This window comes from Nyctereutes procyonoides, unplaced genomic scaffold, assembly GCF_905146905.1.
Source record: "Nyctereutes procyonoides isolate TBG_1078 unplaced genomic scaffold, NYPRO_anot_genome, whole genome shotgun sequence".
In the NCBI taxonomy this organism is placed as follows: Eukaryota; Metazoa; Chordata; class Mammalia; order Carnivora; family Canidae; genus Nyctereutes; species Nyctereutes procyonoides.
Window position 1 is genome coordinate 47,820,208 of NW_026575142.1, and position 26,077 is coordinate 47,846,284.

Consider the following 26,077-nt stretch of genomic DNA (forward strand, 5'->3'; position numbering starts at 1 on the left):
TTTGTTGACTGTATCCTTTGCTGTGCAAAAGCTTCTTATCTTGATGAAGTCCCAATAGTTCATTTTTGCTTTTGAGTTTCAAAGCTTCTTGATGTTTGGGATCTTTTCTTATTTCTCTTTATATCTCCAAAATCTAGCAGTGCCTAGCATATAGTTAATGCTCATTTCACATTGAGTGAAATGCTCATTTCATGTTGAATTCATGGTGTGGGCCATCCTATTAGTAGAAGGTTGTGTTTGTTTGGAAGTTTTTAATTTTATTGAGCAAAGATGTAACTTTCTTTAACTTCTAAACAATCTTGCATATGCCTTGTGACAACATATAGAGTCATTATAATCTCTTTTCGTGTAGCTATTATTCAGATTTTTTTTTTAAAGCAACTGTTGTGTCTCTTCCAGGCTTTAAGCCAAATACATTTGTTTTAGTTGTCACTCATGTGACTTTGTTTTGTGTTCCTTTGCCACCTGGGTTATAATCTCAGATATGTTCCAGCTTGTCTGTATTCTTCTTAAAATATTCTTCTTAGAAGTGAACTTTAAATTTCAGGTATGGTGAAACCAAGATCAGAACATTAACGTGTACCCTACATTTAATTATAACTCTTTAGTTCTTTACAAGGATCTGAAGATGTTTCTTGTGTTGGATATCTAAAGTAGTTTGTTGAGTAGGGGAGACCTTTTGTAGGTGCTTTGAAACTTGGGGTTAATCTTATTTCTAGATCAAAGCAAATACGTGTTCCTCATATACTCTGAATTTTCTTATCACAGCACATTACCTGATGAAGAGCATGGGCAGGTTCTGTTCTTATAGAAGTATGTATGTATGTATGTATGTATGTATTTATTTATTTATTTTACATTTGATTCCGTTGCCATGGCCGCCTTCCTAAAGGCTCTGACTGTAAACTTTGCTTTATTTATTTATTTATTTGTTTATTTATTTGTTTATTTGTTTGTTTATTTATTTATTTATTTATTTATTTTACATTTGATTCCGTTGCCATGGCCGCCTTCCTAAAGGCTCTGATTGTAAACTTTGCTTTGAGGTATAAGATAGTCACTAAATGTATTTTAGGCCCAGAACTCGATACAGAGATTGCAAAAATGAAGAACACATGGTTTCTTCCTTTGAGAAATTTGGTAGAATATTCTGGTCCTTGGTCTCTTGGGCTAGGTCCCCAAGAGAACGTTCTCATGAGCTTATTCAAGATGTTTGTTTCATTCAGGTTGAATGTAGGAATTCTCTAGAGCTGCGCTGTCCAATAGAAATATACTGTGACCCTCATAAGTAATTTAAAACTTTGTAATGGTCACATTAGAAATGTAGTCTTACGCTGCTTTATTACAAGTAGAGTAGACTTGCTCTACCCTACATTCTGACCACATCTAGCCATACTCTTGAGCATCTGGGAGGAGAGTCGTCTGGATAGTCTGGAGATCTGACACCATAGAGATGTGGATTGGCTACAAGTTAAAGCGTGGAGTGTCCTGGATCCTATTGCCTGAGTTTGATCTCAGCCCTACTACTTATTTGCTGTGTGACCTAGGGCAAGTCAGTTAGGGGAATGTTTTCTAGTTTTTTTGAAGGTCATGTGGAGGAAGAATTTGTGATTGCAGAAGGCATATAGTGGAACTAACATGCAGGAGGAAAATGAAATGTTTTTATAACAGCTGTTCAGAAATATAGTAGAGAGCCTTACTAAGTAGTAAGTTTTTTGGGTCACTAGAAGTGATTGAAAGACTGGTTGGCATTTGAATTAGGTGGGTAAGGAGTTGTACCCCTTGCTGTATTTCTATTAGAGCCATTTTCTTTAGCCCAGTATTCTGTAGTTTTTTCCTTCTTGGTTATTGATACGTTTCACTTTCTGTGAATTCACAGATGGATTCTGTGAGGAATCCAGAAGTAAAAAAGTCTGGGGAAGGAAGTCCTTTTTTGTGTGAAATACATGTATCTTTTTGAAGTTTAACGTTTCCGTAGGTGATGTCTTTTGTTAAGTTCTAACCTCCTTTTTTGCTTCCAAAAATATGGTTAGGGAGAAATTTCCTGTTAAAAGCATTGTTCCTTTTTCCTGTCCTTTATGTTATCTGTCTACTCTGGCAGTAGTCCTTCCTGTTCATTCACTAGAGTTTAGCCAATGTACATAAATTGAGGAACATAGCTAATTTGCTATATCCGTTGTAAGAGAAATCTGGCATACAAACAGTATGATTGACGTATATTGCAAAATGAATTTAGGCTATCTACTTTACTGGAATTTAAATGACATGTTATCAGTAGAACTTTAATTTTTCTTCTAAAGTTCATCATGCCTCTAGGCCCCATTGCATCCTTTTTCAAACTACAGTCTCAAGTCGACCTTCTCATTTGATCCTAAGCTTGTCTTTTAATTTCTGTCTGACCTATGCCAATGTCATGGCTACCTCTCTTACTAACAACTCAGTGGGTGGGTGTTCAGCTAGTTTCTCCCATCCAGGGCACTTTAGTTTTCTTTGCTTTCTTTTCTGTCTGGCTACTTTTGTACTCAGGGATTTTTCCTGTTGTGAGCCCTTCTGGTAGCCTCCGGCTCTTGATAATTTCAGATCTTTTAGACTCCTCTCAGGTTGTCTCCTTGGATTCTGCCCTTACTGAATTCATGTTGTCTTTTAGTTTTGCAAAAGCATATCCTGTTGAATGTTTCTTTCTCCCTACCATCTTGGCATCTTCTTTCATTTCAATAATTCCAAAACAGTGATTCATAATGAACATTTTCATTTTAAAGCATTCTCTCTCCCTCGTTAACTTAAACCATATTGTTTTTTAGTACATGAAGTTCTCAGTTAAATTCAAAAAAAAATTTTTTATGGAAAATTCCAGACATACTCAGAAGTAAAGTATCTTGAGCTCTTCTATACCCAGCATCAATGAACAGTTTGCTAGTCTTTTATCAACTTTCCTTTTTCTTCACAAATTATATTTTGACTGAAAATTCTCTAGTTCAGTTAGCATTCCTGCACATTCCTCCTCTATCCACTAAAATCGTAGTCACTGCTTAAGGAAGAGCATATGGTGAACATATGATCTTTTAAGTCTTATTAGTGGATAATTTCAAATAAATTCTCAGTTTTAGTTTGAGCATTTGTGATTTATTCTGTTTTTGCCAGTGTGGAGGAATAAATATGAGTGTCTAGGGTAGGGAACATATACCTCATAGCTGGTGTCTATCAAATAGCAGTTAAGGATTCTGGCTTCTAATATGTGACATCCATCATATCACCTTAGTTCCCTGCCTGTGAAAATAATGACATTGGATTATATATACTGTAAGTGTCTCAGCTCTAAGTATTTAGTAATTGAAAGTTTAATGTAGGTTTGAGTTCAACATTTCTTTTAGCATTTTAGCAAAATTGAGCATATTGATTGAACTTCAGATGAGGAAATGTAAATGTCAGAGGTTGTGAATTTCTAATTTACCCAGTATGAGAAAACATTCCCTCTCTAGAATGAGAGCGTGACTATAGCTTAATGTGTTAATGTGTGCTTTTCTCTAGAGAGCCTCCTTTTCACCTGACCAGAAGAGGCTGGGGTGAGTTTCCTGTCAGAGTTCAAGTTCATTTTAAGGACAGCCAGAACAAGCGGATAGATATCATACATAATCTGAAGGTATTGTAACAAAACATTGCTCCCCCAAAATGAAGCACCTCTTTTCATCTGGTTACTTCAAGGCGTGGGTTAGGCCTTCTGAGAGAAGTGGCCAAGATAAGAGGATTAATCTTTTTGATTGTGTTATGCAGACTGCTACAGTACTCCTTTGGGGTTCTCTGAAGGTTGGGGAAAAGGTTGCGTTATATTAGAATGTATATTCTTTGAAAAGATGAACTGGTCAAATCAGAAGACTTGAATCTCTTAATCAAAGCTCACTGTTAACTGTGTTACCTGAGACTGGGTGACTAAACTCTTTCAAAAAAAGAAATCTGTTTACTTTTCTGTAAAATGAGGCAAATAATAAGCCTCATCTATTTATCTCCTAAAGATATAAATATGTTTATCTTATAAGGATAAAGACAGAAGTGAACATGTTTTAGAAAATTGAAAGTACTATACAAAGTTGTAATTCTTTTGATTTATATTTTAAGAAATTCATTGGTATATCCATATGATTTATTATGCAGACATTTTAAGTTTTATGAAGTGTTTTCTATACATGGGGAAAAACTACCAGTTATAGTAAGTGAAAAGCACAGAGTACAGAACTGTTATGTATAGTATGAAGTCAGCTGTGATTTTTAGATAGGTGGAAAAAACAAAAGAAATATACCAAAATGTTGGAGGAATTGAAGTAATGATATTGTAGGCAGTTTCATGTGCCCTGTTGTCTGTTTTCTTCCTTCTAATTTTCTATAATGAACATGTTTAACTTTTATAATCTAATTTTATAATTTTCTATAATAAACATGTTTAACTTTTATAATTGAAAATGTTTTCCTACTTCCTCTCTATATCGTCTCATAAGATAAATTTCTAATATTAAATTTACCCCAAAGTGCTCTTACATTGTGATTTACCACATTGCTTCCATTAATGGCTCACAAAATTGAACTAAATGAATCTTAGTACATCTGCAGAATTCCCATTTTGCTCCCTTTGTTCTACAGATACAAGTTTTTCAACCTTAAGGCTGAAATTTGCCCTCCATTGGTGATCGACATCACTGCTTAACTTTGCGTTTAAGTTATTTTTTAGAGATTACTCTAAGACTAGATTGCTTTATGACCTCAGAGAACTGGCACAAAATAAAGAATATATACACACATTGTTCAGAGTGGCAGGATATGATCCCACTTAATTAGAGGAAGGTCTAAAATACTTTGCTTTCTTTTTGTCTTATTTTAAGCACTGTACATACCATCTTCTATCACACTGGGCCCAGCCCTAATTTCTAAAATAAAAGGAATTGTTTCCATAGTTCTCATACTATTGTCCATATCACTTAAGAGTTCCTGGTGGAAGATTGAGACACAATGATTTGTTTATTTATTTAAGCAATCTCTACACCCAACATGGAGCTCAAACTCATGATCCTGAGATCAAGAGCAGTAGAGCATGCTCTACTGACTGAGCCAGCCAGGTGCCCCAAGACACACTGTTTTAGAATGACAGTATTTAAACATTCTTATCAGCTTTTTTGGAAAGCTTAATTTTACTGTTTGTTATGTGTTCGTTGGCCTTGAGGCTTAAACACCTGTGTTGTAATTATGTGATCTTGTTTGTACCGGAGTATTCTTTGGCCTGTTATTTCTGTGTTAACTCTCAGAGCCATCTTGGATTCTTGTCTCTTTGATCCAAATATTTGTTCAGTTGCTATTATTCTTCATCATTATTCTTACCCTTCCCACTCTTGCTTAGGTCATTATTCCACTGTCTCCTCATTAGCTTATTTCATTCTAATCTATCTGCTTTACCCTCCATCCATTCTGCACACCACCATCTAGTTAGTAAGGAGAACCATTATGCTATTTCTCTTCAGAAAAGCTTTCATTGAATTCCCTTTACTCAAGTTCAGACTTCGCTGCCTACTGTTCAGGATTTTTCACATTTTGACTCAAGACATTTTCCCTGAATTATCTCCTGCTAATCCTGTACATGGATATCCCATTCCAGCCAGGTCAGTTATTCGTGTCCCAGAAATGCCACGGGCCTTCTTTTCTTGCATCTTTCTTTTATGCTTTTGCCCTCCTAGAATGCCTGTTTGAATTCTTTCCATTCTTCAAGTTCAAGTTCCTGTGTACTTTTCCTGACTATTTAAGCACATAGTGACCTCTCTCTAGTCTGAAATGCTGAAATACTTAACAATCTATATTTGATACTTACAATTCCATTAAATGCTAAATACTCAAGTGTTAGAAGTATGTACAATTTAAAGTTCCCAGAATGTATGAAATTCCCACATCCTGCATCCTTGATCAGCCATCACCATGGAGCACAGTAATTTCCAAAACAACCCACTTACCCGTTTAGAAAATAACTTTTGAAAGGCTCTTTCATGAAGAAACTGTGCTTTTTTTTTTTTTTTTTTAAACCTTGATCTTATTCGTCCTAGTTTGATTTCTGGAATAACACAGGACAGGACTTTTTTTTTTTTTTTTTTTTAGGACTTTGTTTTATTTTATAAGAACCCTAAAAATGTTTAATGACCTTAGGAGAGCCTTTATGTCTCTCCTTAAGTCATCTCTAGGCGGAGCCTGTTCTTAGAAAATTCCTTGTATGCTGTGCTTTCTATTTCTAGTTCCTCTTGCCATTTTGGTAATAGTTCTATTTTATCAATGTCTCTCTTAAAATTTTTTTTTAATTTTTATTTATTTATGATAGTCACAGAGAGAGAGAGAGAGAGAGAGAGAGAGAGAGAGAGAGAGAGGGGCAGAGACACAGGCAGAGGGAGAAGCAGGTTCCATGCACCAGGAGCCCGACGTGGGATTCGATCCCGGGTCTCCAGGATCACGCCCTGGGCCAAAGGCAGGTGCTAAACTGCTGCGCCACCTAGGGATCCCCTCAATGTCTCCCTTAAAGTATGGTTCCAAGAATGAAACACGTAGGCCAGTGCACATTACAGAGAGACTATTATTTCCATGCTCTGGAGAATATGAAAATGGATGTAGCCTAAAATTGCCTTTTAACAGTCATACTGTTGGCTGAGGTTTAAGTATTAGAACTCTAGATCTCTTCCATGGAACTAGTATGAATTCACCCTGCATTGTCTTTCTAAAGTTGCAAAACTAGATCCCATGACTGAGTAGTCATGTCTGTGTTGGCTGCTAAGGAATTCAGCCAGACTTGAAATCTACTTTTTCCAAGTCCTAGAGTTTTCTATATACTATTAGTAAATCATCTTTCCTTTTTGCCCAGCTGTATAGTTTTTCCCCTATTAATCTTACTATGTAGTGTTTATATTAATAAGCTCCACAGATCTTTTTTAAATTTTTATTTTTTTTATTTTTTTATTTTTTATAAATTTTTTTAAATTTTTATTTATTTATGATAGTCACAGAGAGAGAAAGAGAGAGAGGCAGAGACACAGGCAGAGGGAGAAGCAGGCTCCATGCACCGGGAGCCCGATGTGGGATTCGATCCCGGGTCTCCAGGATCGCGCCCTGGGCCAAAGGCAGGTGCCAAACCGCTGCGCCACCCAGGGATCCCTTTTTAAAATTTTTAATGTTAGAATGCTTTATTGCTTCAAAGCAAAAATACTGCCAAATAACAAATTGTTTATGCTAAACAAGACTTTTTTGATTTTCATTTTTATTGAAATATAGTTGACATATAGTGTTATGTTAGTTACAGGTATATAGTATAATTTAATTACACATTATGCAATGCTCAGCTTGATATGTGTAGTCACCATAACAAAGTTACTGTAGTATTATCGACTATTTCCTATGAGATACTTTTCATCCCTGTGACTTATTATATAACTGGCAATTTGTACCTCTTAATCACCTTCACTTACTTTGCCCAAGACCCTACCCCTGTCCTCTCTGGCATCTACCAGTTTGTTTTGTGTGTGTATAAGTCTGTTCCTGGTTTTTGTTTGTTGGTTCATTTGTTTTTCAGATTCTATATATGAGAATCTGTCTTTCTCTGACTGAATTCACTTAGCACAACAGCCTCTAGGTCCATCCATATTGTTCAGATGGCAAGATTTCATTCTTTTTTATGGCTGAGTAGTAATTGTGTGTGTGTGTGTGTGTGTGTGTGTGTGTATGTGTGTATGTATACAGATCTTTTTTAATAAAAATGATAGAATATAAATAAAATATAGGAATAAGAAGTTAGCCTCTTTCTAAGTGTAGATTTTATTTACATTATTTTTATTCCTTTAGGTTATACTTGTTTTCTTTCCTCTGAAATAAATCATCCATGATGCTAATACATTGGAAGTGATTATTAACATTGCCTATATCACCTAAATTTTTCTTCCTTCTTTTCAGAAATGTTTAGTAAAATGTCTTCTTAAGTATGCAATTGTGTTTTCACACTGTATATTTATTTTTACAGACCATCTTTTTGTTTTAAAAATGATTTTATTTTATTATTTATTTATTTTTGAGAGGGAGAGAGAAAATCTTAAGCAAGCTACATATTCAGTATGGAGCCCAAGTTGGGGCTTGATCTCACAACCCTGAGGTCATGACCTGAGCCAAAATCAAGAGTCAGACCCTTAACTGACTGAGCCACCCAGCGGCTCCTAAAAAAAAAAAAAAAAAAAGTGATTTTATTTTTTAAGTAATCTCTAAACCCAACATGGGGCTCACACACACAACCCTGAGGTTGAGAGTCACATGCTCTCCCAACTGAGCCAGTCAGATGCCCCCATAGTTTGTCTTTGAAGATATTCTTTACATTATCTTTGTAAACATCTAAGTGGCTACGTAATACTTCACAGTTGATGGTTCAAGATTTACTTAAGCATTCCTCTCTTGATGGACATTTTCAGTTTGTGGTTATAGATAGTGCTGTAGTAAACATCTTTTTGTGTAAAATTTCTTCCAGTTTTAGATTGCCCTTAGAATGTTTTTAGTAATGTATAGTTTATATTAAAAGTACAATACCTTTCTGTTTGATGTTTATTAATTTTACTCATTTCCTTCAATTAAGAGGGTTTTTATTGAAGTGATGAATTGATAGTTTATATTACGAAAAAGTAAATTCTGTGTTATGAAGACTTGTGGTAAAAGGTTACTTAGATGAGATTGTATCCTAAGATTTATAAGTATGCCAAGTGAAACTTTGCACTCTTCTTTTGTCTTTCAATAGCTGGATAGAACTTACACTGGCTTGCAGACTCTTGGAGCAGAGACGGTAAGTTTTTTCCTATAGTACTATTTGGGAATAAGTAGAATGAAAATTGATTTTCATTCTTTCTTAGGAGAAAAAGTGAGTGCTTAATTTTTTTTAAAGTTTGCCTTCCCCTTTTTAATTTGAAAGAAAAAATGATAAAATGCACTCAAAATTTAACAATTTTTAATTGTACAGTTAAGAAGTATTGAATATATTCACTTTTTTGTGCAGCTATTGCCACCATCCATCTCCAAAACTCTTTTTCATCTCGGAAAATTGAAGCAGTATCCATTTACAATAACTTCCATTCTCCTCTCCCTCAGCCCCTGGCAGCTACCCTTCTACTTTCTGTCTCAATGACTTTTTGACTACTCCAGGTACCATATAAGTGGAATTATACAGTGTGGGTTTTTTTTTTGTTGTTGTTGCTATATTTTACTTAGCATAATGTTCTCAAGATTCATCTGTGTTGTAGCATGCATCAGAACTTCCTTCTTAAAAAAGACTGAATAATACTCCATTGTATGTATGTACCACATTTTATTTATTTACCTGTCAGTGAATACTTGAGTTGCTTGCATCTTCTGGCTGTTGTGAATAATCTTGCCAAGAACATTGATGTACAGGTATTTGAGTCTGTGCTTTCGGTTCTTTTGGATATACCCAAGAAAGTGGAATTGCTGGATCATATAGTAGTAAATTAGTTATTTTTATGTAATCTCTACAACCCAGCACAGGGCTCAAACCCACAACCCCAAGACCAAGAGTCACACGCTCCACCAACTAAGCCAGTTTTGTGCCCCATGGTAGCTCTGTTTTTAATTTTTGAGGGGCTGCCACACTGTTTCTATAGCAGCTGCACCATTTTACACTCCTGCAAACAGTGCACAAGAGTTCTAGTTTCTCCATATCTTTGTCAACACTTAATTGTTTTCTGTTTTTTTACTAGTAGCCAAACTAATGAGCATGAGGTGGTATTTCATTGTGGTTTTGGTTTGCATTTCCCTAATGATACTTGGTGTTTAGTATCTTTTCATGTGTTTATTGGCTATTTGTGATTCATCTTTGGAGAAATGTGTAGTCAGATCCTTTGCCCATTTGTGAATCATGCGTTTGGTTTTTTGTTGTTGAGTTTTAGGAGTTCTCTTTATATTCCTGATAGTCATATCTTATCAGATCATTCTGTGGGTTGCCTTTTCACTCTGCTCATTGTGTCCTTTGATGTACAGAAGTTTTTAATTTTGGTGTCCCATTTATGTATTTTTTCTTTGGTTGCCTGTGCTTTTTGTGTCACATCCAAAAAATCATTGTCAAATTCATTGCCATGAAGCTTTGCCCTATATTTCCTTCTAAGAGTTTTATTGTGTTAGCTCTTCTGTTTGGGTCTTTGATCCATTTTGAGTTAATTTTTGTAAATGGTGTGAGGTAAAGGTCCACCTTCATTCTAATGCATATGGATACCCAGTTTTCCCAGTACCAGTTGTTGAAAAGACTTTTTCCCAATGATCTTGGCACTCTTGTCAACGATAATTTGACCATCTGTACGAGGGGGGCATTTTATTCTAGTGGTCTCTATATTTTCTCAATGCCAGTACCACACTGTTATGATTACTATAGTTTTGTAAAAAGTTTTGAAGTCAGGAAATGAGACCTTCAGCTTTGTTTTCCTTTCCCATATACCTCCTCCCAGCTTTTTTTTTTTTTTTTTGTATTCATGTTCTATCAGCAGTAGTTATTATAGTTAGAATTAACTAGTTAAAGCTTATTCTGTTTAGGGAAATATGCTGTATCAAAAGATATTTATTGAACATATACCACATATTAGATTCTGGTCCTGGTACTGGGGATACAGAGGTGAATAAGATAACTACTGCTTTTAAGGACTTATATTCTTGGTTGTGTTGAAAATGGGGAGAAGGTATATAGTACATAAAAGCAAATGAGATAGTTTCACTTAAAATAAGTGCTATAAAGAAAAGAGTAGCTAGAGGACAAAGGGTTGTTGCTTTAGCTAGATTGGTTAGAGAAGGTGTCTCTGAGAAGGTGACATTTGATTGAGACCTAATGATGACAAAGAGGTAGTCATGGAAAGATTTGGGTAAGAGTGGGAAAGAATGTTCTAAGACATAGAAACAGCAAATGGAAAGGCTCCAATTATATGATTGGTTTCACTCAGTTATCTGTCTGTGAAACCAAACTAGATTACATTCTGGGTTAAGTCCTTTAGTTCTTAGATTGAAATTGCTTTTGAAGTATGATTAGAAATTGTTTGTCACATCTTTTAGAGAACAATGTTCTTGGACAGGTTTGGGGGTTTCTGAGACATTGATGATGGATTCATGAGCCCGATTGTTGCCTGATTGTATAGGTAGTGGATGTTGAGCTCCACCGACATTCTCTTGGAGAAGATTCCATTTATCCTCAGTCCTCCGAGTCAGACATCTCTGATGCCCCACCATCTTTGCCTTTGACCATTCCAGCCCCAGTGAAAGCTTCCTCACCGATAAAGCAGTCACATGAGCCAGTACCTGATACATGTGTGGAGAAAGGTAATATATTTTTCCTTGTATGGAAATGAATTTTTCCTTGTACAGAGGAGTCACTTTCTGGGGCATTCCTTTCTCTCATTTGCATAAATATCTTGAACTGCTGCCTATAGAGATTTAAGAATGTATGGAAAATAAATTTTCCATAAGTAGACATGCTGCATCTACTATATAGTCCAGATATGAAAATAGCCAAATTTTTTTTCTTCTCAGAAGTTTCTTTCATGAAGTTCTTCTGACATTTTATAGAACATTAAACTCACAAAAAGGCATTAAATGCTTATTTTTTAATGATTTTAATGGTTTCTTCTAATATGTTACAGGAAGACTTTTTGGTTTGGTTCTTAATTATGTGAACAAGAAACTGAATGCTAAGTATCTAAGTTTATTTAAAATATAACATAACAGGGCTCCTGGGTGGCTCAGTTGGTTAAATGTCTGCCTTCGGCTCAGGTAATGATCCCAGAATCCTGGGATCGAGCCCTGTATCAGGCTCCCTGCTCAGTGGGGAATCTGCTTCTCCCTGTTCCTCTGCTTCTCCACCACTCTCCCAGGTTTGTGCTCCTCTCTCCCTCTCTTGGTCATTCTCTCTCTCAAATAAATGATAAAGTCTTTAAAAATAAAATATAATGGACACCACAGAAATACAAAGGATTATGAGAATACTATGAAAAATTATATGCCAACATATTGGACAACCTAGACAAAATGGATAAATTCCTAAAAAACATATACCCTCCCAAAACTGAATCAGGAAGCAGTGCCAAATTTGAACCGACCAATTACCATCAATGAAATTGAATCAGTACAAAAAAATTCCTGGGATCCCTGAATAGCTCAGTTGATTGAGCATCTGACTTGGTTTCAGCTCAGGTTGTGAGCTCATGGTCGTGACATCAAGCCCGGTATTGGACTCTGCACTCAGCAGGGAGTCTGCTTGAGATTTTCTCTCCTTCTGTCCTTCCCCCTACTTGCATGCATATACACACATACTCTCTTTCTTTCTCAAAACAAACAAACAAACAAACAAACAAACCAAACACAACACACCTCTAAACAGAAGTCCAGAACTAAATGGTTTCACAGGTGAATTCTACCAAACATTTAAAGAAGAGTTAATATCTATTCTTTTCAAATTATTCTAAAAAATAGAAGAGAAAGGAAAGCTTCCTAATTCATTCTGTGAGGCCAGCGTTACTCTGATACTGAAACCAGATAGACACTACAAAAAAAGAGAACTATAGGCCAATATCTCTGATGAACATAGATGGAAAAATCCTCAACAAAATAGCTAACTGAATCCAATAGCAAATTTAAAAAATCGTTTGCCATGATCAAATGGGATTTATTCCTGGGATGCAAGCATGGTTCAGTATTCCCAAATCAATCAAGATGATATATCACATTAATAAGAGAAAAGATTGAAAGCTATTTCAATAGATGCAGGAAAAGCATTTCACAAAGTACACCATTCCTGGTAAAAACCTTTAACAAAGTAAGTTTAAAGGAACATACCTTGACCTAATAAAGGCTATATATGAAAACTCACAACTAACGTCATACTCGGTTCTCTCAAGGTTAGGAACAAGACAGGGATGTCTATTTTCACTGCTTTTATTCAACGTAGTACTGGAAGCCAGAACCATAGCAATAAGACAAGAAAAAGAAATAAAAGGTATCCACATTGGTAAGGAAGAAGTAAAACTGTCACTATTTGCAGATGACATGATACTCTGTATAGAAAACCCTAAAGACTCCACCAAGAAACTACTAGAATTGATAAATGAATTCAGTAAGGTCACAGGATACAAAATCAATGTACAGAAATCTGTTGCATTTCTATACAGTAATAAATAAACAGCAGAAAGAGAAATAATCACATTTATTATAATTGTACCAAAAAGAATAAAATACCTGGGAGTAAACTTAATCAAGGAAGTGAAAGATTTATACTCTGAAAACTATAAAACATTGATGAAAGAAATTGAAGGTGACACAAACAAATGGGAAGGTATTCCATACTCAGAGATTGGAAGAACAAATATTGTTAACCTGTCCAGACTACTCATAGCAATCTGTAGATTTAATGTAATCCCTGTCAAGATACCAACAGCATTTTTCACAGAATGAGAACAGACTGTTGTAAAATTTGTATGGAACCACAAAAGATCCTAAGGGGCACCCGAGTGGTGCAGTCGGTTGAGCCTCTGACTCTTGGTTTTGGCTCGGGTCATGGTCTCAGGGTCATGAGATTGAGCCCTGCATTGGACTCCACACTCAACAGAGTCTGCTTGGGATTCTCTCTTCCTTTCCTTCTGTCCTTCCTTCTTGTGCTTTCTCTCTCTCTAAAATAAATAAGATCAATCTTGGTTTGTTTGTTTGTTTGTTTTTTTAATGATTTTATTTATTTTAGGGAGAGAGACCGTGTGTGAGCAGGGGACGGGGGGGGGGGGGGGGCGGGGCGGAGAAAGAGAGCAAGAATCTCAAGCAGATTCCTCAGTGAGTGCAGAGTCCAGTGCAGGGCTTGACTCCATGACCTTGAAATCATGACCTGAGCTGAAATCAAGAGTTTTTTTTATTATTATTTTAATTTTATTTATTTATTCATGAAAGACATGGAGAGAGAGGCAGAGACACAGGCAGAGGGAGAAGCAGGCTGCATGAAGGAACCTGATGTGGGACTCGATCCAGGGTCTCCAGGATCAGGCCCGGGCCAAAGGCAGGCGCCAAACCACTGAGCCACCCAGGGATCCCTGAAATCAAGAGTTGAACGCTTAACTGGGTGAGCCATCCAGGCGCCCAATAAATAAGACATATCTTAAAGGGGAAAAAAAAAAAACCAACTAAATAGCCAAAGAAGTCTTGAAAAAGAAAAAACTGCAGATATCAAAATTCCAGATTTCAAGATAATACAAAGCTATAGTAATCAAAACATATGCTGTGGTATTGATGCAGAAAAAGACATGTAGATCAGTGGAACAGAATAGAAAACCCAGAAATAAACCCATGCTTATATGGTCACTTAATCTTCAACAAAGGAGGTGAGAATATGCAATGGGAAAAAGTCTTTTCAACAAATGGTTTTGGGAAAATTGAACAGCAGCATGCAAAAGTATGAAACTGGGCCACTTTGTTATACCATACACAAAAATAAACTCAAGATGGGTTAAAGATCTAAACGTGAAACCTGAAACCATAAAAATTTTAGTAGAGATTCTAGGCAATAATTTCTGTGACATCAATAGTAGTCGATCTACTAGAAAAGTAACACTTGATCTACTTGAAAACACTTGATCTACTAGAAAAGTAACACTTTTCTAGATACATCTCCCAAGGTAAGGGAAACAAAAATCAACTACTGGGACTACATCAAAATAAAAAGCTTCGGCACAGCAAAAGAAACAATCAACAAAACTAAAAGAGTCTGTTGGATGGGGAAGATATTTACAAATGACGTATCTAAAATATATGAAGAACTTTTTTTTTTTAAGATTTTATTTATTTACTCATGAGAGACACACAGAGAGAGGCAGCCTCAGAGCCACAGGGAGCCCGATGTGGGACTCGATCCAGGGTCCCCAGGATCACGCCCTGGGCTGAAGGCGGCGCCTGGGCTGCCCATATGAAGAACTTCTATAACTCAACACCAAAAAACAAATAATCCAATTAAAAATATAGGCAGAAGACATGAACAGACATTTCTCAAAGAAGACATACTGATGGTCAACACACATGAAAAGATGCACAACATAACCCATCATCAGGGAAATGCAAATCAAAACCTGCAAATGAGATGCCACCTCACACCTATCAGAATGACTAAAATAAAAAACATAGGGAAAGAGCTGGTGTTGATGAGGATGTGGAGAAAAGGGAACCCTTGTGCACGTGGGTGGAAATGCAAACTGGTGCAGCCACTGTGGAACACAGTGTATGGGTTCCTCAAAAAATTAAAAATAGAAGTACTATATGTATGATACAATAATTCCACTACTGGGTATTTACCCAAAGAATACAGAAACATGAATTCAAAAAGATACACGCACCCTTATGTTTATTGCAGCATTATTTACAATAGCCAGATTATGGAAGCAGCCCAAGTGTCTATCGATAGATAGATGAATGGATAAAGAAGAGGTTATATGTATATATGTATACACACATATTCAATGGAGTATTACTAAGCCACAGGAAGAATGAATCTTGTTTGCAAATCTTATTTGCAGCAACATGGATGGATCTAGAGAGTATAATTCTAAGTGAAATAAGTCAGAAAAAGACATACCATATGATGTTACTCATGTAGAGTTTATGAAACAAGCTAACAACAACAACAAAAAATAGATTACCCAGAAAACAGACTCTTAATTATAGAGAATAAATTGATCATCCCCAAAGTGGAGGTGGGCAAGGGAATGGGTGAAATAGATGAAGGGGATTAAGAATACACTTGTGATGAGCATTGAGTAACGTATAAAGTTGTTAAATCACTATATTATACACCAGAAACTAATATAACAGTATATGTTAACTGTCTTGGAGTTAAAAATACAATATAAGGGGCGCCTGGGTCGTTCAGTCCGTTAAGCATCCGACTCTTTAACTCAGCTCATTTCTTGATCTCAGGGTCCTGGGATCAAGCCCTTCATTGGGCTCCACATTAAGCATGGAACCTACTTAAAAAAATAAGATTAATCATTGGGGTGTCTGGGTGGCTCATTTGGTTAGGCATTCCTATCTTGAATTTGACTCAGGTCATGATCTCAGGGTCCTGGGATCAAACCCCTCATCAGGCTCCGTGTTCAGCGGAGAGTCTCTTTGAGATTCTCTCTCTCCCTCTCCTCCCGCCCCTTTCCCCCATAAATAAATCTACTTTTTTTTTAATACACCTTAAAAAATTAATCAACAAAGCTATTTCAACTATGACATTTTTTTCATTTAATAAGCATATAATTGTAATTAGGTCACTTCTGTGACTTATACATTTAAGATAGAAAATGTTCTTTTTTTTTTTTTTTAAAGATTTTATTTATTCATGAGAGACATAGAGAGAGAGGCAGAGACATAGGCAGAGGGAGAAGCAGGCTCCCTGCAAGGAGCCTGATGCGGGACTTGATCCCAGAGCCTGGGATCACAACCTGAGCCAAAGGCAGACGTTCTACCACTGAGCCACCCAGTTGCCCCATAAAACTAGTTCTAAATGGTATCAGTTTAATTTCTAAACCTACATTTTATTTTTATTTCTATTTTTTTAAGAGAGTGGAGGGAGGGGTACAGAAGGAAAGAGAGAATCTCAAGCAGACTTCATGCTTAGTGTAGAGCCTGACACATGGCTCAGTCTCACAAGCCTGCATGACTTGAGGTGAAGTCAAGAGTCAGACACTTAACCAACTTCACCATCCAGGTGCCCTTCTAATCCTACATTTTAATGTGATGTTAATATTTTGGTCCTTTTATAAATCTTAACTCTTATTTCTCTTTAAATTTCAGTTGCATCTTCATGGGCATTTAATAAAATAGGACATTATTAGATTAAGTGAATGCTTTTGAGTTTTCTTTTCTAATTTAAACAGTTTTCAATTCAGAACATAATAAACGGGGGCAGCCCAGGTGACTCAGCAGTTTAGCGCCGCCTTCAGCCCAGGATGTGATCCTGGAGCCTCGGGATCGAGTCCCACGTCAGGCTCCCTGCATGGAGCCTGTTTCTCTCCCTCTGCCTGTGTCTCTGCCTCTCTCTCTCTCTCTCTGTGTCTCTCATGAATAAATAAATAAAATCTTTGAGAAAAAAAACAACGTAATAAACATGTGCTTTTTATATTGTACGTACTTAATGTTTTCTTTTTTTTCTAATTTTTGAAAAAAAAAACATTTTAATAAGATGATTCTAAACATGATAATTTACATTTCACCCAAATATATGTAAAGGGTTTATAAGTATTGTCAGCTGTATGTATTTTACCGGGAAGTGTTTTAAATGGTTGTTGAAGTGGTAAGAGATTTTTATCATTTCATTCTTTTCCCACAGTGGTAAGGTTTTATTATTTCTAAGTAATTCATGACTTATCATTTGCCTGTTTCATTTCAAATAGGCCTCCCAGCCAACACTGAAGCTGAGAGACACACTACATTTTATTCTTTGCCATCTTCATTGGAACGAACACCCACCAAAATGACAGCATCCCAGAAAGTTACCTTTTGTTCTCATGGCAATTCAGCTTTTCAGCCAATTGCATCAAGCTGCAAAATTGTGCCTCAAAGTCAGGTTCCTAATCCTGAGTCACCTGGAAAATCCTTTCAACCCATCACCATGAGCTGCAAGATTGTTTCAGGTATAAGATGATGTATGTCAAGTTGAAGTGTATAAAAATTGTAATAACCAAAGAAAGTATTATGGCTTTTTAAAAAAAGTTCTTTTAAGGGCAGCCCTAGTGGCGCAGTGGTTTAGCGCCGCCTTCGGCCCGGGGTGTGATCCTGGAGACCTGGGATCCAGTCCCACATCAACCTCCCCGCATAGCGCCTGGTTCTCCCTCTGCCTGTGTCTCTGCCTCTCTCTCCCCCTGTGTTTATCATGAATAAATAAATAAAATCTTTAAAAAATAAAAAATAAAAAAATAAAAAGTTCTTTTAAGTAAGGTTTTTGTTTAATAAGTGAGTTAATCATTACTGATTAGCAAAGTTAACAAAGGAAAAACAAAAGTCATTTCATATGAAAACAATTTTTGAATAGGAAAGAAGTGAAATTCAAAGCAGTCAGGTTTTCATCTCAGGGATTGGTGGAAGATAAAATGTTTACTAGGATGTATGGTTAAAGCTAAGGTAGGAATTAAGTTTTTGAGTTATATATGGAAACTAGAATGACTAATAAGAACAGTTTAAAGGCCTTTTGGTGTGGAGTTAAAGCTTCAAACGTGGGAATTGGTTTTGAATTGAATTTTCTTTTATACTAATCACACTAGAAAATTACTCATTCCTGTTACCAGTAGGAAATTCTGAGCCTTCACCTTGACTGAGATTGGATTATCTACTGTCTCATGACAGTTTCACATTTATGTTAGGTAGACTTCTGATGGGATTATGCTTAATGGTTTAGGTCGTACCACTTAAGAAAAGGCAGGAAAGAGTCAGTCAAAATATCTAGGCAGTGGAAATCTTCTATATATGAAGGGGGTAGAAAAGGAGTCCTCCGTGCTAAAAATAGACAAGCAAAAATATAATCCAAGTCTTCAAAATTGAGAAAGGTGAGGAACATGTAATTTTACCTCCCAGTTAGAAGCATTTTGGAACTTACTGCTTCATACAAGAAATAGACTGACCATACAAGTTTGTTTGAAGTTTAGAGAAATTTATGGAAGATAGATTTGATTGATAAAAAACCATTGGGATATTGACTGATACAGGGGTAACATTTGAGAGTGTTCTCGGGAATAGGAATCTCTGGATCATAGCTGTGATTTAGTATTGACAGACTTGTTTTGGGTGGGTGAAATTCATGTTTTCCTATAGGAAAGTAATTGTAAATCAAGACTCCTGGTTTGTAAGCCTTGCTGTTCACATAACGAATTTCCTGTAATTTTAGTGTCTTTGACTAACCATTATTATAACAGTTTTCCCAAGTTATTAAGAGTTTGGTTAGGGATTCAGGAGTTCCACGCTGTTATGTGAAGCTCTGCTTTTTGAATTTAATGTGGATGATTGTTTTGGGAATTTTGTTAAGGTATAGATTTGTATTTAGTAGGTCTGGAGTAGCACCTCACAATATGTTTCTCAAAAGCTCCCTATTGATGCTGATGTAAGGTATAGAGAGGGAAACACACTAATCCCCAACTCAGCCAACGACTACTGTTTGATCAGTACCTGAAACATACTGTCCCATTCTCTTTTCCCAGTTTGTCACCTTTGTTCTCTGTTCAGCATTTCCTTAGATGGGTTGAGTATATCTTTTTTGTTTATTTTGTTTCTCTTTTTTATTAATAAAGGTTCCCCCATATCAACTCCAAGTCCATCACCGCTGCCTCGAACCCCAACTTCCACTCCAGTCCATGTGAAACAAAGCACTGCCAGCTCTGTCATTAATAATCCTTATGTTATCCTGGATAAACCAGGGCAGGTTATTGGAGCTACCACTCCCACTACAGGTATGCATTTGATCAATATTTCTGCATCCAAAAGATTTGATCTTTTGTGAGATGAAATCTTAGTAGGACTTATGTAGCCATATAATGGGAGAATGAAATCTTCGATTTGATTCAAGAAAGGACATCTAGAACAGTAAATCCAGTGGTATTTCTCTGAGGGAAGATGTACTTTATGTAAAATTTATACTTTTTAGGAATTTACTTCAGTTTTATTTTTAATTTCTAAAGACTAAAAGTGAACCATAATTAATTTTCTTAAAAGAAAAAAGACCCAAAACTTAATTTTGTTTTCATTTGGAAGACATTCTCTTTGGGCTTACAAGCAGTGTGGTTATTTTCCACATTTAAGCTTCAGAAAAGAATACCTTTGTGGGCCACGTATGTTTCTTACCAAATAAAAAAATTATCTTTACTTTTCTGTGAATAAGTAAATTTTGTGTGTGGGAGGGAAATTGAACTCTGCAGTTATAAAAAGGGACCTCTGATAAGAATAAGAACTGGATTTATTGTGTCTGTTGTCATAATTTCCAATAACTACAGAGTGCTTTTTACAGTTTTTCCAAGATTTTTGCTAACATTATTTTATGTATTCGCTTCAAACTATGGGAACACGTGCTTCTAAGTGCAAACTTTCTATAGCTTTCACTTTTAATTAAGAGAAATAATGAAAAGAGAAGTAACTATAAGGTAATGAGACTGATTTAAAATTTTTTAAACATATTGATTTTAACACATGACTGTATGTTAGATCTTTCCAAGTAGTTTTTTTTGGAAAGTTAGGTCTTTTAACAGTGATTAGAATTATGGAAGTCCTTTAAAAAATGTTGCTTTCAGAAAAAACTTAATAGCCTTTTGATTATATTTAGGGATATCAAATAGGTATCCTTTGAGGATGTTTAGTTTTAGGAATTAGCCAAAGTCTTTGCAGGCAAGTTTGATAAATGGAGCAGGTGATCAGATACCATTTTTGGTCTTGCCTTATTTTTGACTATGGATAATGGGACCTTTTTTCTTTCTTTTAAGATTTTATTTATTTGAAAGAGAGCACAAGCAGAGGGTGCAACAGAGGGAGAGCAGGCTCCCCACTGAACAGAGAGCCTGACTTGGGGCTGAGTCCAGGATCATGGCCTGAGCCAAAAGCAGACGCTTAACCAACTGCCGCCCAAGTGCCCCATAGATGATGGGACTTGTTTTTATCAGACCCTAAAGGCAGTTGTACAGATGGCGTATAAACTGCTTAATGTCAGCTGCACTTTGGAATAGTGAGGAGGCTTTGAAGAAGCTAGCTTTCCTTCAGATTCATACATTTGGTACATTGTTACATAACCAATATCCTTGCATTCTGGTATCTGTCTCTGTAAACAGGTAGTAGAGTATGTTATGTCTAATTACTCACTTTTCTACATGTCCTTACTTGTCTATTTTTAAGTTAATAAAGTGGCTAATTTCATGGGAGGAACCCTTAAGTATTTTTTCTGTAATAATTTCATAATTTCATAGTTGTGAGTTTTCGACCCTTACAAATGAAAAATAGTGGGAGGGGCAGCCCCAGTGGCGCAGTGGTTTAGCGCCACCTGCAACCCGGAGCGAGATCCTGAAGACCAGGGATCGAGTCCCGCGTCAGGCTCCTGTGTGGAGCCTGCTTCTCCCTCCTCCTGTGTCTCTGCCCCTCTCTCTCTCTCTCTCTCTCTCTCTCTCTCTCTCTCTCTCTCTATGTCTATCATAAATAAATAAATCTTTAAAAAAAAAAAGAAAGAAAAAAAAAAGAAAAATAGTGGGAAAAGGGGGAGGGTGGTGGAAAATGCTTTAAACTTCCATTTTGTACATTTTACTTTGTACTTTATTTTAAAATCTGCCTTGCTTATCAGGAAGTCCTACAAACAAGCTCTCTACTGCCTCCCAGGCCTCCCAAGGAACAGGTTCCCCTATTCCTAAAATTCATGGAAGTAGTTTTGTAACATCTACTGTCAAGGTAACACTCTTATTGCATTATTGCACTTTTCTAGTTTATAAAGACTGTAAATTCAGGGTCAGCAAGAATTTGTTGGTCGATAATGCAAATTTCATTAAGTAGAATCTTCAGACTAATAAGTATCTTGAAGATCATTTATTCCAGACTCCCCTACCTTCCTCTTGGTCTTTTCCTAGTGTGAAAAATGTTCCTCAACACTTTTATTAGTTGGACGGTCAGTATCTATTTGAAAACTTACTCTGATGAGGAGGCAGCTATTTTTAGGAGTGGTCAGCTTTGTTACAGATTTTTCCTTATAAAAATATTCATCTGGCAGTATGCTATTTTTCTTCCTATGTTTGTCCAGTAAAGAGTGATTGTGTATTTTTTCTATACGTCAGCCATGTAGTTATCAGAAAATAATTTTTATCATTCCACAATTTATCTTTTTTTTTCCCCTCAGGGTAAAGAAGCCTTTAAAATTAGAACTTCAAATATGATCTGACTTGTTCAGCTAATAGTTACCTAGATACCTAGAGTGCTGGGTATCTGCTCACTGTTTGGTTCAAATATATACTGAAACACTCGAACCTGTTTATTTATTTAGTGATTAGGCTCTAGGGATAGAAAAGAAGGAAAATACAGTGCCAGCCTTAAGTGTCTTACCATCAGGCAGGGGACTAGACATGTAAATCAATGAGTCAACCAAATATTAGAGGCATATCATAGGAGACTTCCCAGCATACACGGGCACAGGTGAATAGGTTCTTGCCAGTTTATAGCCTTTTCTTGCATTTGGTTTCTGAAACAATATTAAAATGCTAGTGTGGGGGCTGAAGACCCCAAAGAGTTTTGAGCTTTTGATTTTCTTTTATTTTTTGGTTATGTTGCTAGAGAATGTCACAGGTTTATATTAAATATAAGGGACTGGAATATCTGAAACCGCTTATTTTATCCTAATTGTATAATGTGTATTTTTACATACACAGCAGGAGGATTCTTTGTTTGCATCTATGCCACCTCTTTGTCCAATTGGGAGTCACCCTAAGGTTCAAAGTCCCAAACCTGTAACTGGAGGACTTGGAGCTTTCACAAAAGTGAGTATTTATTAGGACATTATCCCATAAGTCAATATGGTTTTGTTATATAATTATTTTGTGGCATGTTGGGAGTTGGCTACCGTACAACATGTAAATTTTTAATTCTAAGACCACATCCTACTTCTGTGACATGTTTACATATATTTAGTGGTGTCCACAGGGCAGCCCTTGGTATCTAGCAAGATCTCCTGAGAGCACAAGCTGTGTGTGCCACCAAAATCTAGAACAAATGGACTAGGTTGAGTTGCAGAAACACAGGATCAAATCCAGATCCTCCTTTTCATCCCTCTGATAACTTTCATGGACTGTATTTAAGGTACTCCACTAGTACCTTCTAGTGGAGTCATTTTTTTTTTTATAGACCAAGCTTCATTAATTCATTAATTTCTGCAAGCAGAATAGATTCAAATATTAGTGGCTTTATTCATAGGATGATTATTCAGTGTCATTATCATGTTTGTTGCCAGGTAATCATCAAACAGGAACCTGGTGAAGCCTCTCATGTGCCTGCAACAGGAGCTGCTAGCCAGTCACCACTCCCTCAGTATGTGACTGTGAAAGGGGGTCACATGATAGCTGTGTCCCCTCAAAAACAGGTCCTAACTGCTGGAGAAGGGACTTCCCAGTCACCAAAGATTCAGCCCTCCAAGGTTTGTGTTGGGTAGGGTTGGGGAGATCAATATGTAAATGAACATTAGGTGCAGGTAGGTGCTGACAAAATTCAGATGACAGGGTTGCTGCCCCTAGAAAATCCTGTAGATGGAAGTCCTGTTGGAAAAGCAAGTTAGTGTTAAACCGGTCTGCTCTTGAAGTAATCATTGACAAGAGCAGGGGCACATCTTACAGAGAGGGCTCAGGAATAGTCAAGAGGCAAAGGGATACTTATTATCTTTCTGGCAGTGAAGGTGATAGATTTCATGACACAATTTCCCAATTGATTCAGGTGTAAAATGGGTAGCTAACAGGACCAAGGTCTACTGTTTTATTTATTTCTGGTAGGTGAGTGCTGTAGTTTACAACTCTAATGTCCAGGTTCTGTGATCTGTTTACTGATTCTTGACTCTTTAGAGAATTTATTTGCTTTATAATTTGGAAGTGTGGGGAATTAATATAATGATAAAATGGCATGTAGGTCCATGTTTTCCTGCATTGGTTGTGCTTATGAATGCCTGTATGCGTGACGTTCTCATTTACATGCTATCTGTTCTCCTCAGACAACCTTGCAGGGTGGATACTCTCAACTCCATTTTCCAAATGAGGAAACTGAGAGGTCAAGCAACTTCCTTGTGAGCGTTTAGCTAATAAGTGACACAGGAACCTGGGTCTGATGAGCCCAAAATCTCCCATTGCAGGGCTAATTAAAATTTGTGAGCCATTGTCTGGAACCTAAGCATGATTTTAGAATATAACAGTTAAAATATCTCATTTTGGTGGCAGATACATTCTGTAGCTATCAAGAATATTATGTGAAGTGTTTGTTTTTCAACTTGAAAGCCAGCCCATCTAGGGATAGATGAATTGCTCTGAGAGGAATACCTTTTTTTTTTTTTTTTAATTATTTGAGGGGCGGAGCAGGCCATGAGCAGGGGGGAAGGGCAGAGGCAAAGGGAGAGGGAGAAGCAGGTTCCCCACTGAGCAGGGAGCCTGACACGGGACTCCATCCCAGTACCCTGGGATCATGACCTGAACTGAAGGCAGAGGCCCAATTGACTGAGCCACCCAAGGTGCCTCAAGAGGAACTCTTTAAAATAGAATAGGGCTAGAAAAAGGGCTTTAGATATTTTGGTTTAAGCTAGATAACTGCACATGGATTTTGACAAAAATTCATATGTTAAATTCTAAAATATGTATGGTTTGTTCTCAAATCTGTAAGAGTCCATTCACTACTTTCCCAAACTTAGCTGGTCATGAGTTATCTGATAATTAAAAATGTCTAGATACTAAGGCCCTCATCTCATACTTTCTGAATCAAACTCTTCTTGGGAGCCCTGGGAATCTGGATTTTTATCAAGTTCTGCTGACTCACGATTCAACAAATTTAGGAACCACCAAGCTATAACATCAAATTTGACTTTGGGGCTTTCCTAACCTGACTAACTGAGACAGGCACCCCTATCTGCTTCCTAATGCTCTCGCTATTGTTTTGGCTTTAGGAGTAAGCTCTTGGGGAAGGAACCCTGGGTGGCGCAGCGGTTTGGCGCCTGCCTTTGGCCCAGGGCGCGATCCTGGAAACCCGGGATCGAGTCCCACGTCAGGCTCCCGGTGCATGGAGACTGCTTCTCCCTCTGCCTATGTCTCTGCCTCTCTTTCTGTGTGACTATCATAAATAAATAAAAATTAAAAAAAAAAAAGTAAGCTCTCGTCAAAGTCCTTTCATGAGTCAGTTATTGTTATCTGGACTTGCTACTCGGACACATCGTCATTCTTCAGAATCTATTTTGTTTCACCAAAGATACATGGAATAGCTGAGTTAGGTTTTTGAGTCAATATAGCATTGCTGTTTATGCCCAGAAGCTCTGGACAAGTTAGTTTCACTTTTTTACACTTTGCTTTTTACAAATCCACCCCTCTGTAATCCTGAACAACTGTATTGGCTTTCTTGTCACATTGCCGTCTACTTAGTGACAATGTAGGACTAAAAAAAAGTAGATGGTTTTGTGCTAGAATGCCCTGAATAAAGTTTAAGGGCACCAGAAAAAGCCACAGAAGAGTGTGAAAGAAATGTACAGAAGCAGAAGAGCATGAGGGAAGACATTTCCTGTTTATCCAGGAAATTTAGTACATGCTTTGGACTCCAGATAAGGAACTGTCTGCAAGTACAGACTGTCCCTGGTTATTGGTGTGAAGTGCATTCCCAGAAATTATGCCAGAAAACAGAAGGGTGAACAAAATGATACTGTTTTACCTTCCATTCAACTTTGGCATATCTTTTTTCATGAAAATAAAGAGAAGTGCTGCTTTTGCCATAAAATGGAACATCTGAGCACTTAGTGGGTTCTTGTGGGAAGGAAGGAGTGTGGCATAGTAAAAACAACGCGAGCTTTGAAATTAGAGCTTGTTACAAATCTCAGCCACTTACACACTACCTGTGTGATCTGGACAGGTTTGTCTTTCTGAACCTTGTTTTTTTCATCTAGTAAAGGAATAATACCCTCTGTCTTTCAGAGTTGTAGGAGAATTAGAGATAATTGTATAGAAAAGGGGATCTCTGGGTGGCTCAGCGGTTTAGTGCCTGCCTTCAGCCCAGGTCGTGATCCTGGAGTCCCGGGATCGAGTCCCACATCAGGCTCCCTGCGTGGAGCTTGTTTCCCCTCTGTCTGTGTCTCTGCCCCCCTCTCTCTCTCTGTGTCTCTCATGAATAAATAAATAAAAATCTTAAAAAAAAAAAAAGAAATCATTGTATAGAAAGAACTTAGCACAGAGCCAGTACTCAATAAATAATAGCTAATGTTACCTGAGGAAGGACAAGTCCCATGTTAAGTACATGCGTTAAGTACATGGCAGTTCTTATCATTGAGTACTAAATTGTAATT

General features: G+C 36.9%; 1 protein-coding gene across 2 annotated transcripts in view; it reads left to right on the top strand.

The window, feature by feature from the left end:
- The window catches only part of YEATS2 (YEATS domain containing 2), a 113,382-nt gene that overhangs the window by 46,672 nt on the left and 40,633 nt on the right, over positions 1 to 26,077 (top strand). For both annotated transcript variants that reach the window (XM_055308279.1, XM_055308280.1), the window contains exons 8-15: positions 3,529 to 3,640; positions 8,789 to 8,833; positions 11,181 to 11,361; positions 17,448 to 17,687; positions 19,335 to 19,493; positions 21,362 to 21,465; positions 22,434 to 22,541; positions 23,012 to 23,194. In XM_055308279.1, coding sequence (XP_055164254.1) covers positions 3,529 to 3,640; positions 8,789 to 8,833; positions 11,181 to 11,361; positions 17,448 to 17,687; positions 19,335 to 19,493; positions 21,362 to 21,465; positions 22,434 to 22,541; positions 23,012 to 23,194 — 1,132 coding nt within the window. The remainder of the gene's footprint in view (positions 1 to 3,528; positions 3,641 to 8,788; positions 8,834 to 11,180; positions 11,362 to 17,447; positions 17,688 to 19,334; positions 19,494 to 21,361; positions 21,466 to 22,433; positions 22,542 to 23,011; positions 23,195 to 26,077) is intronic.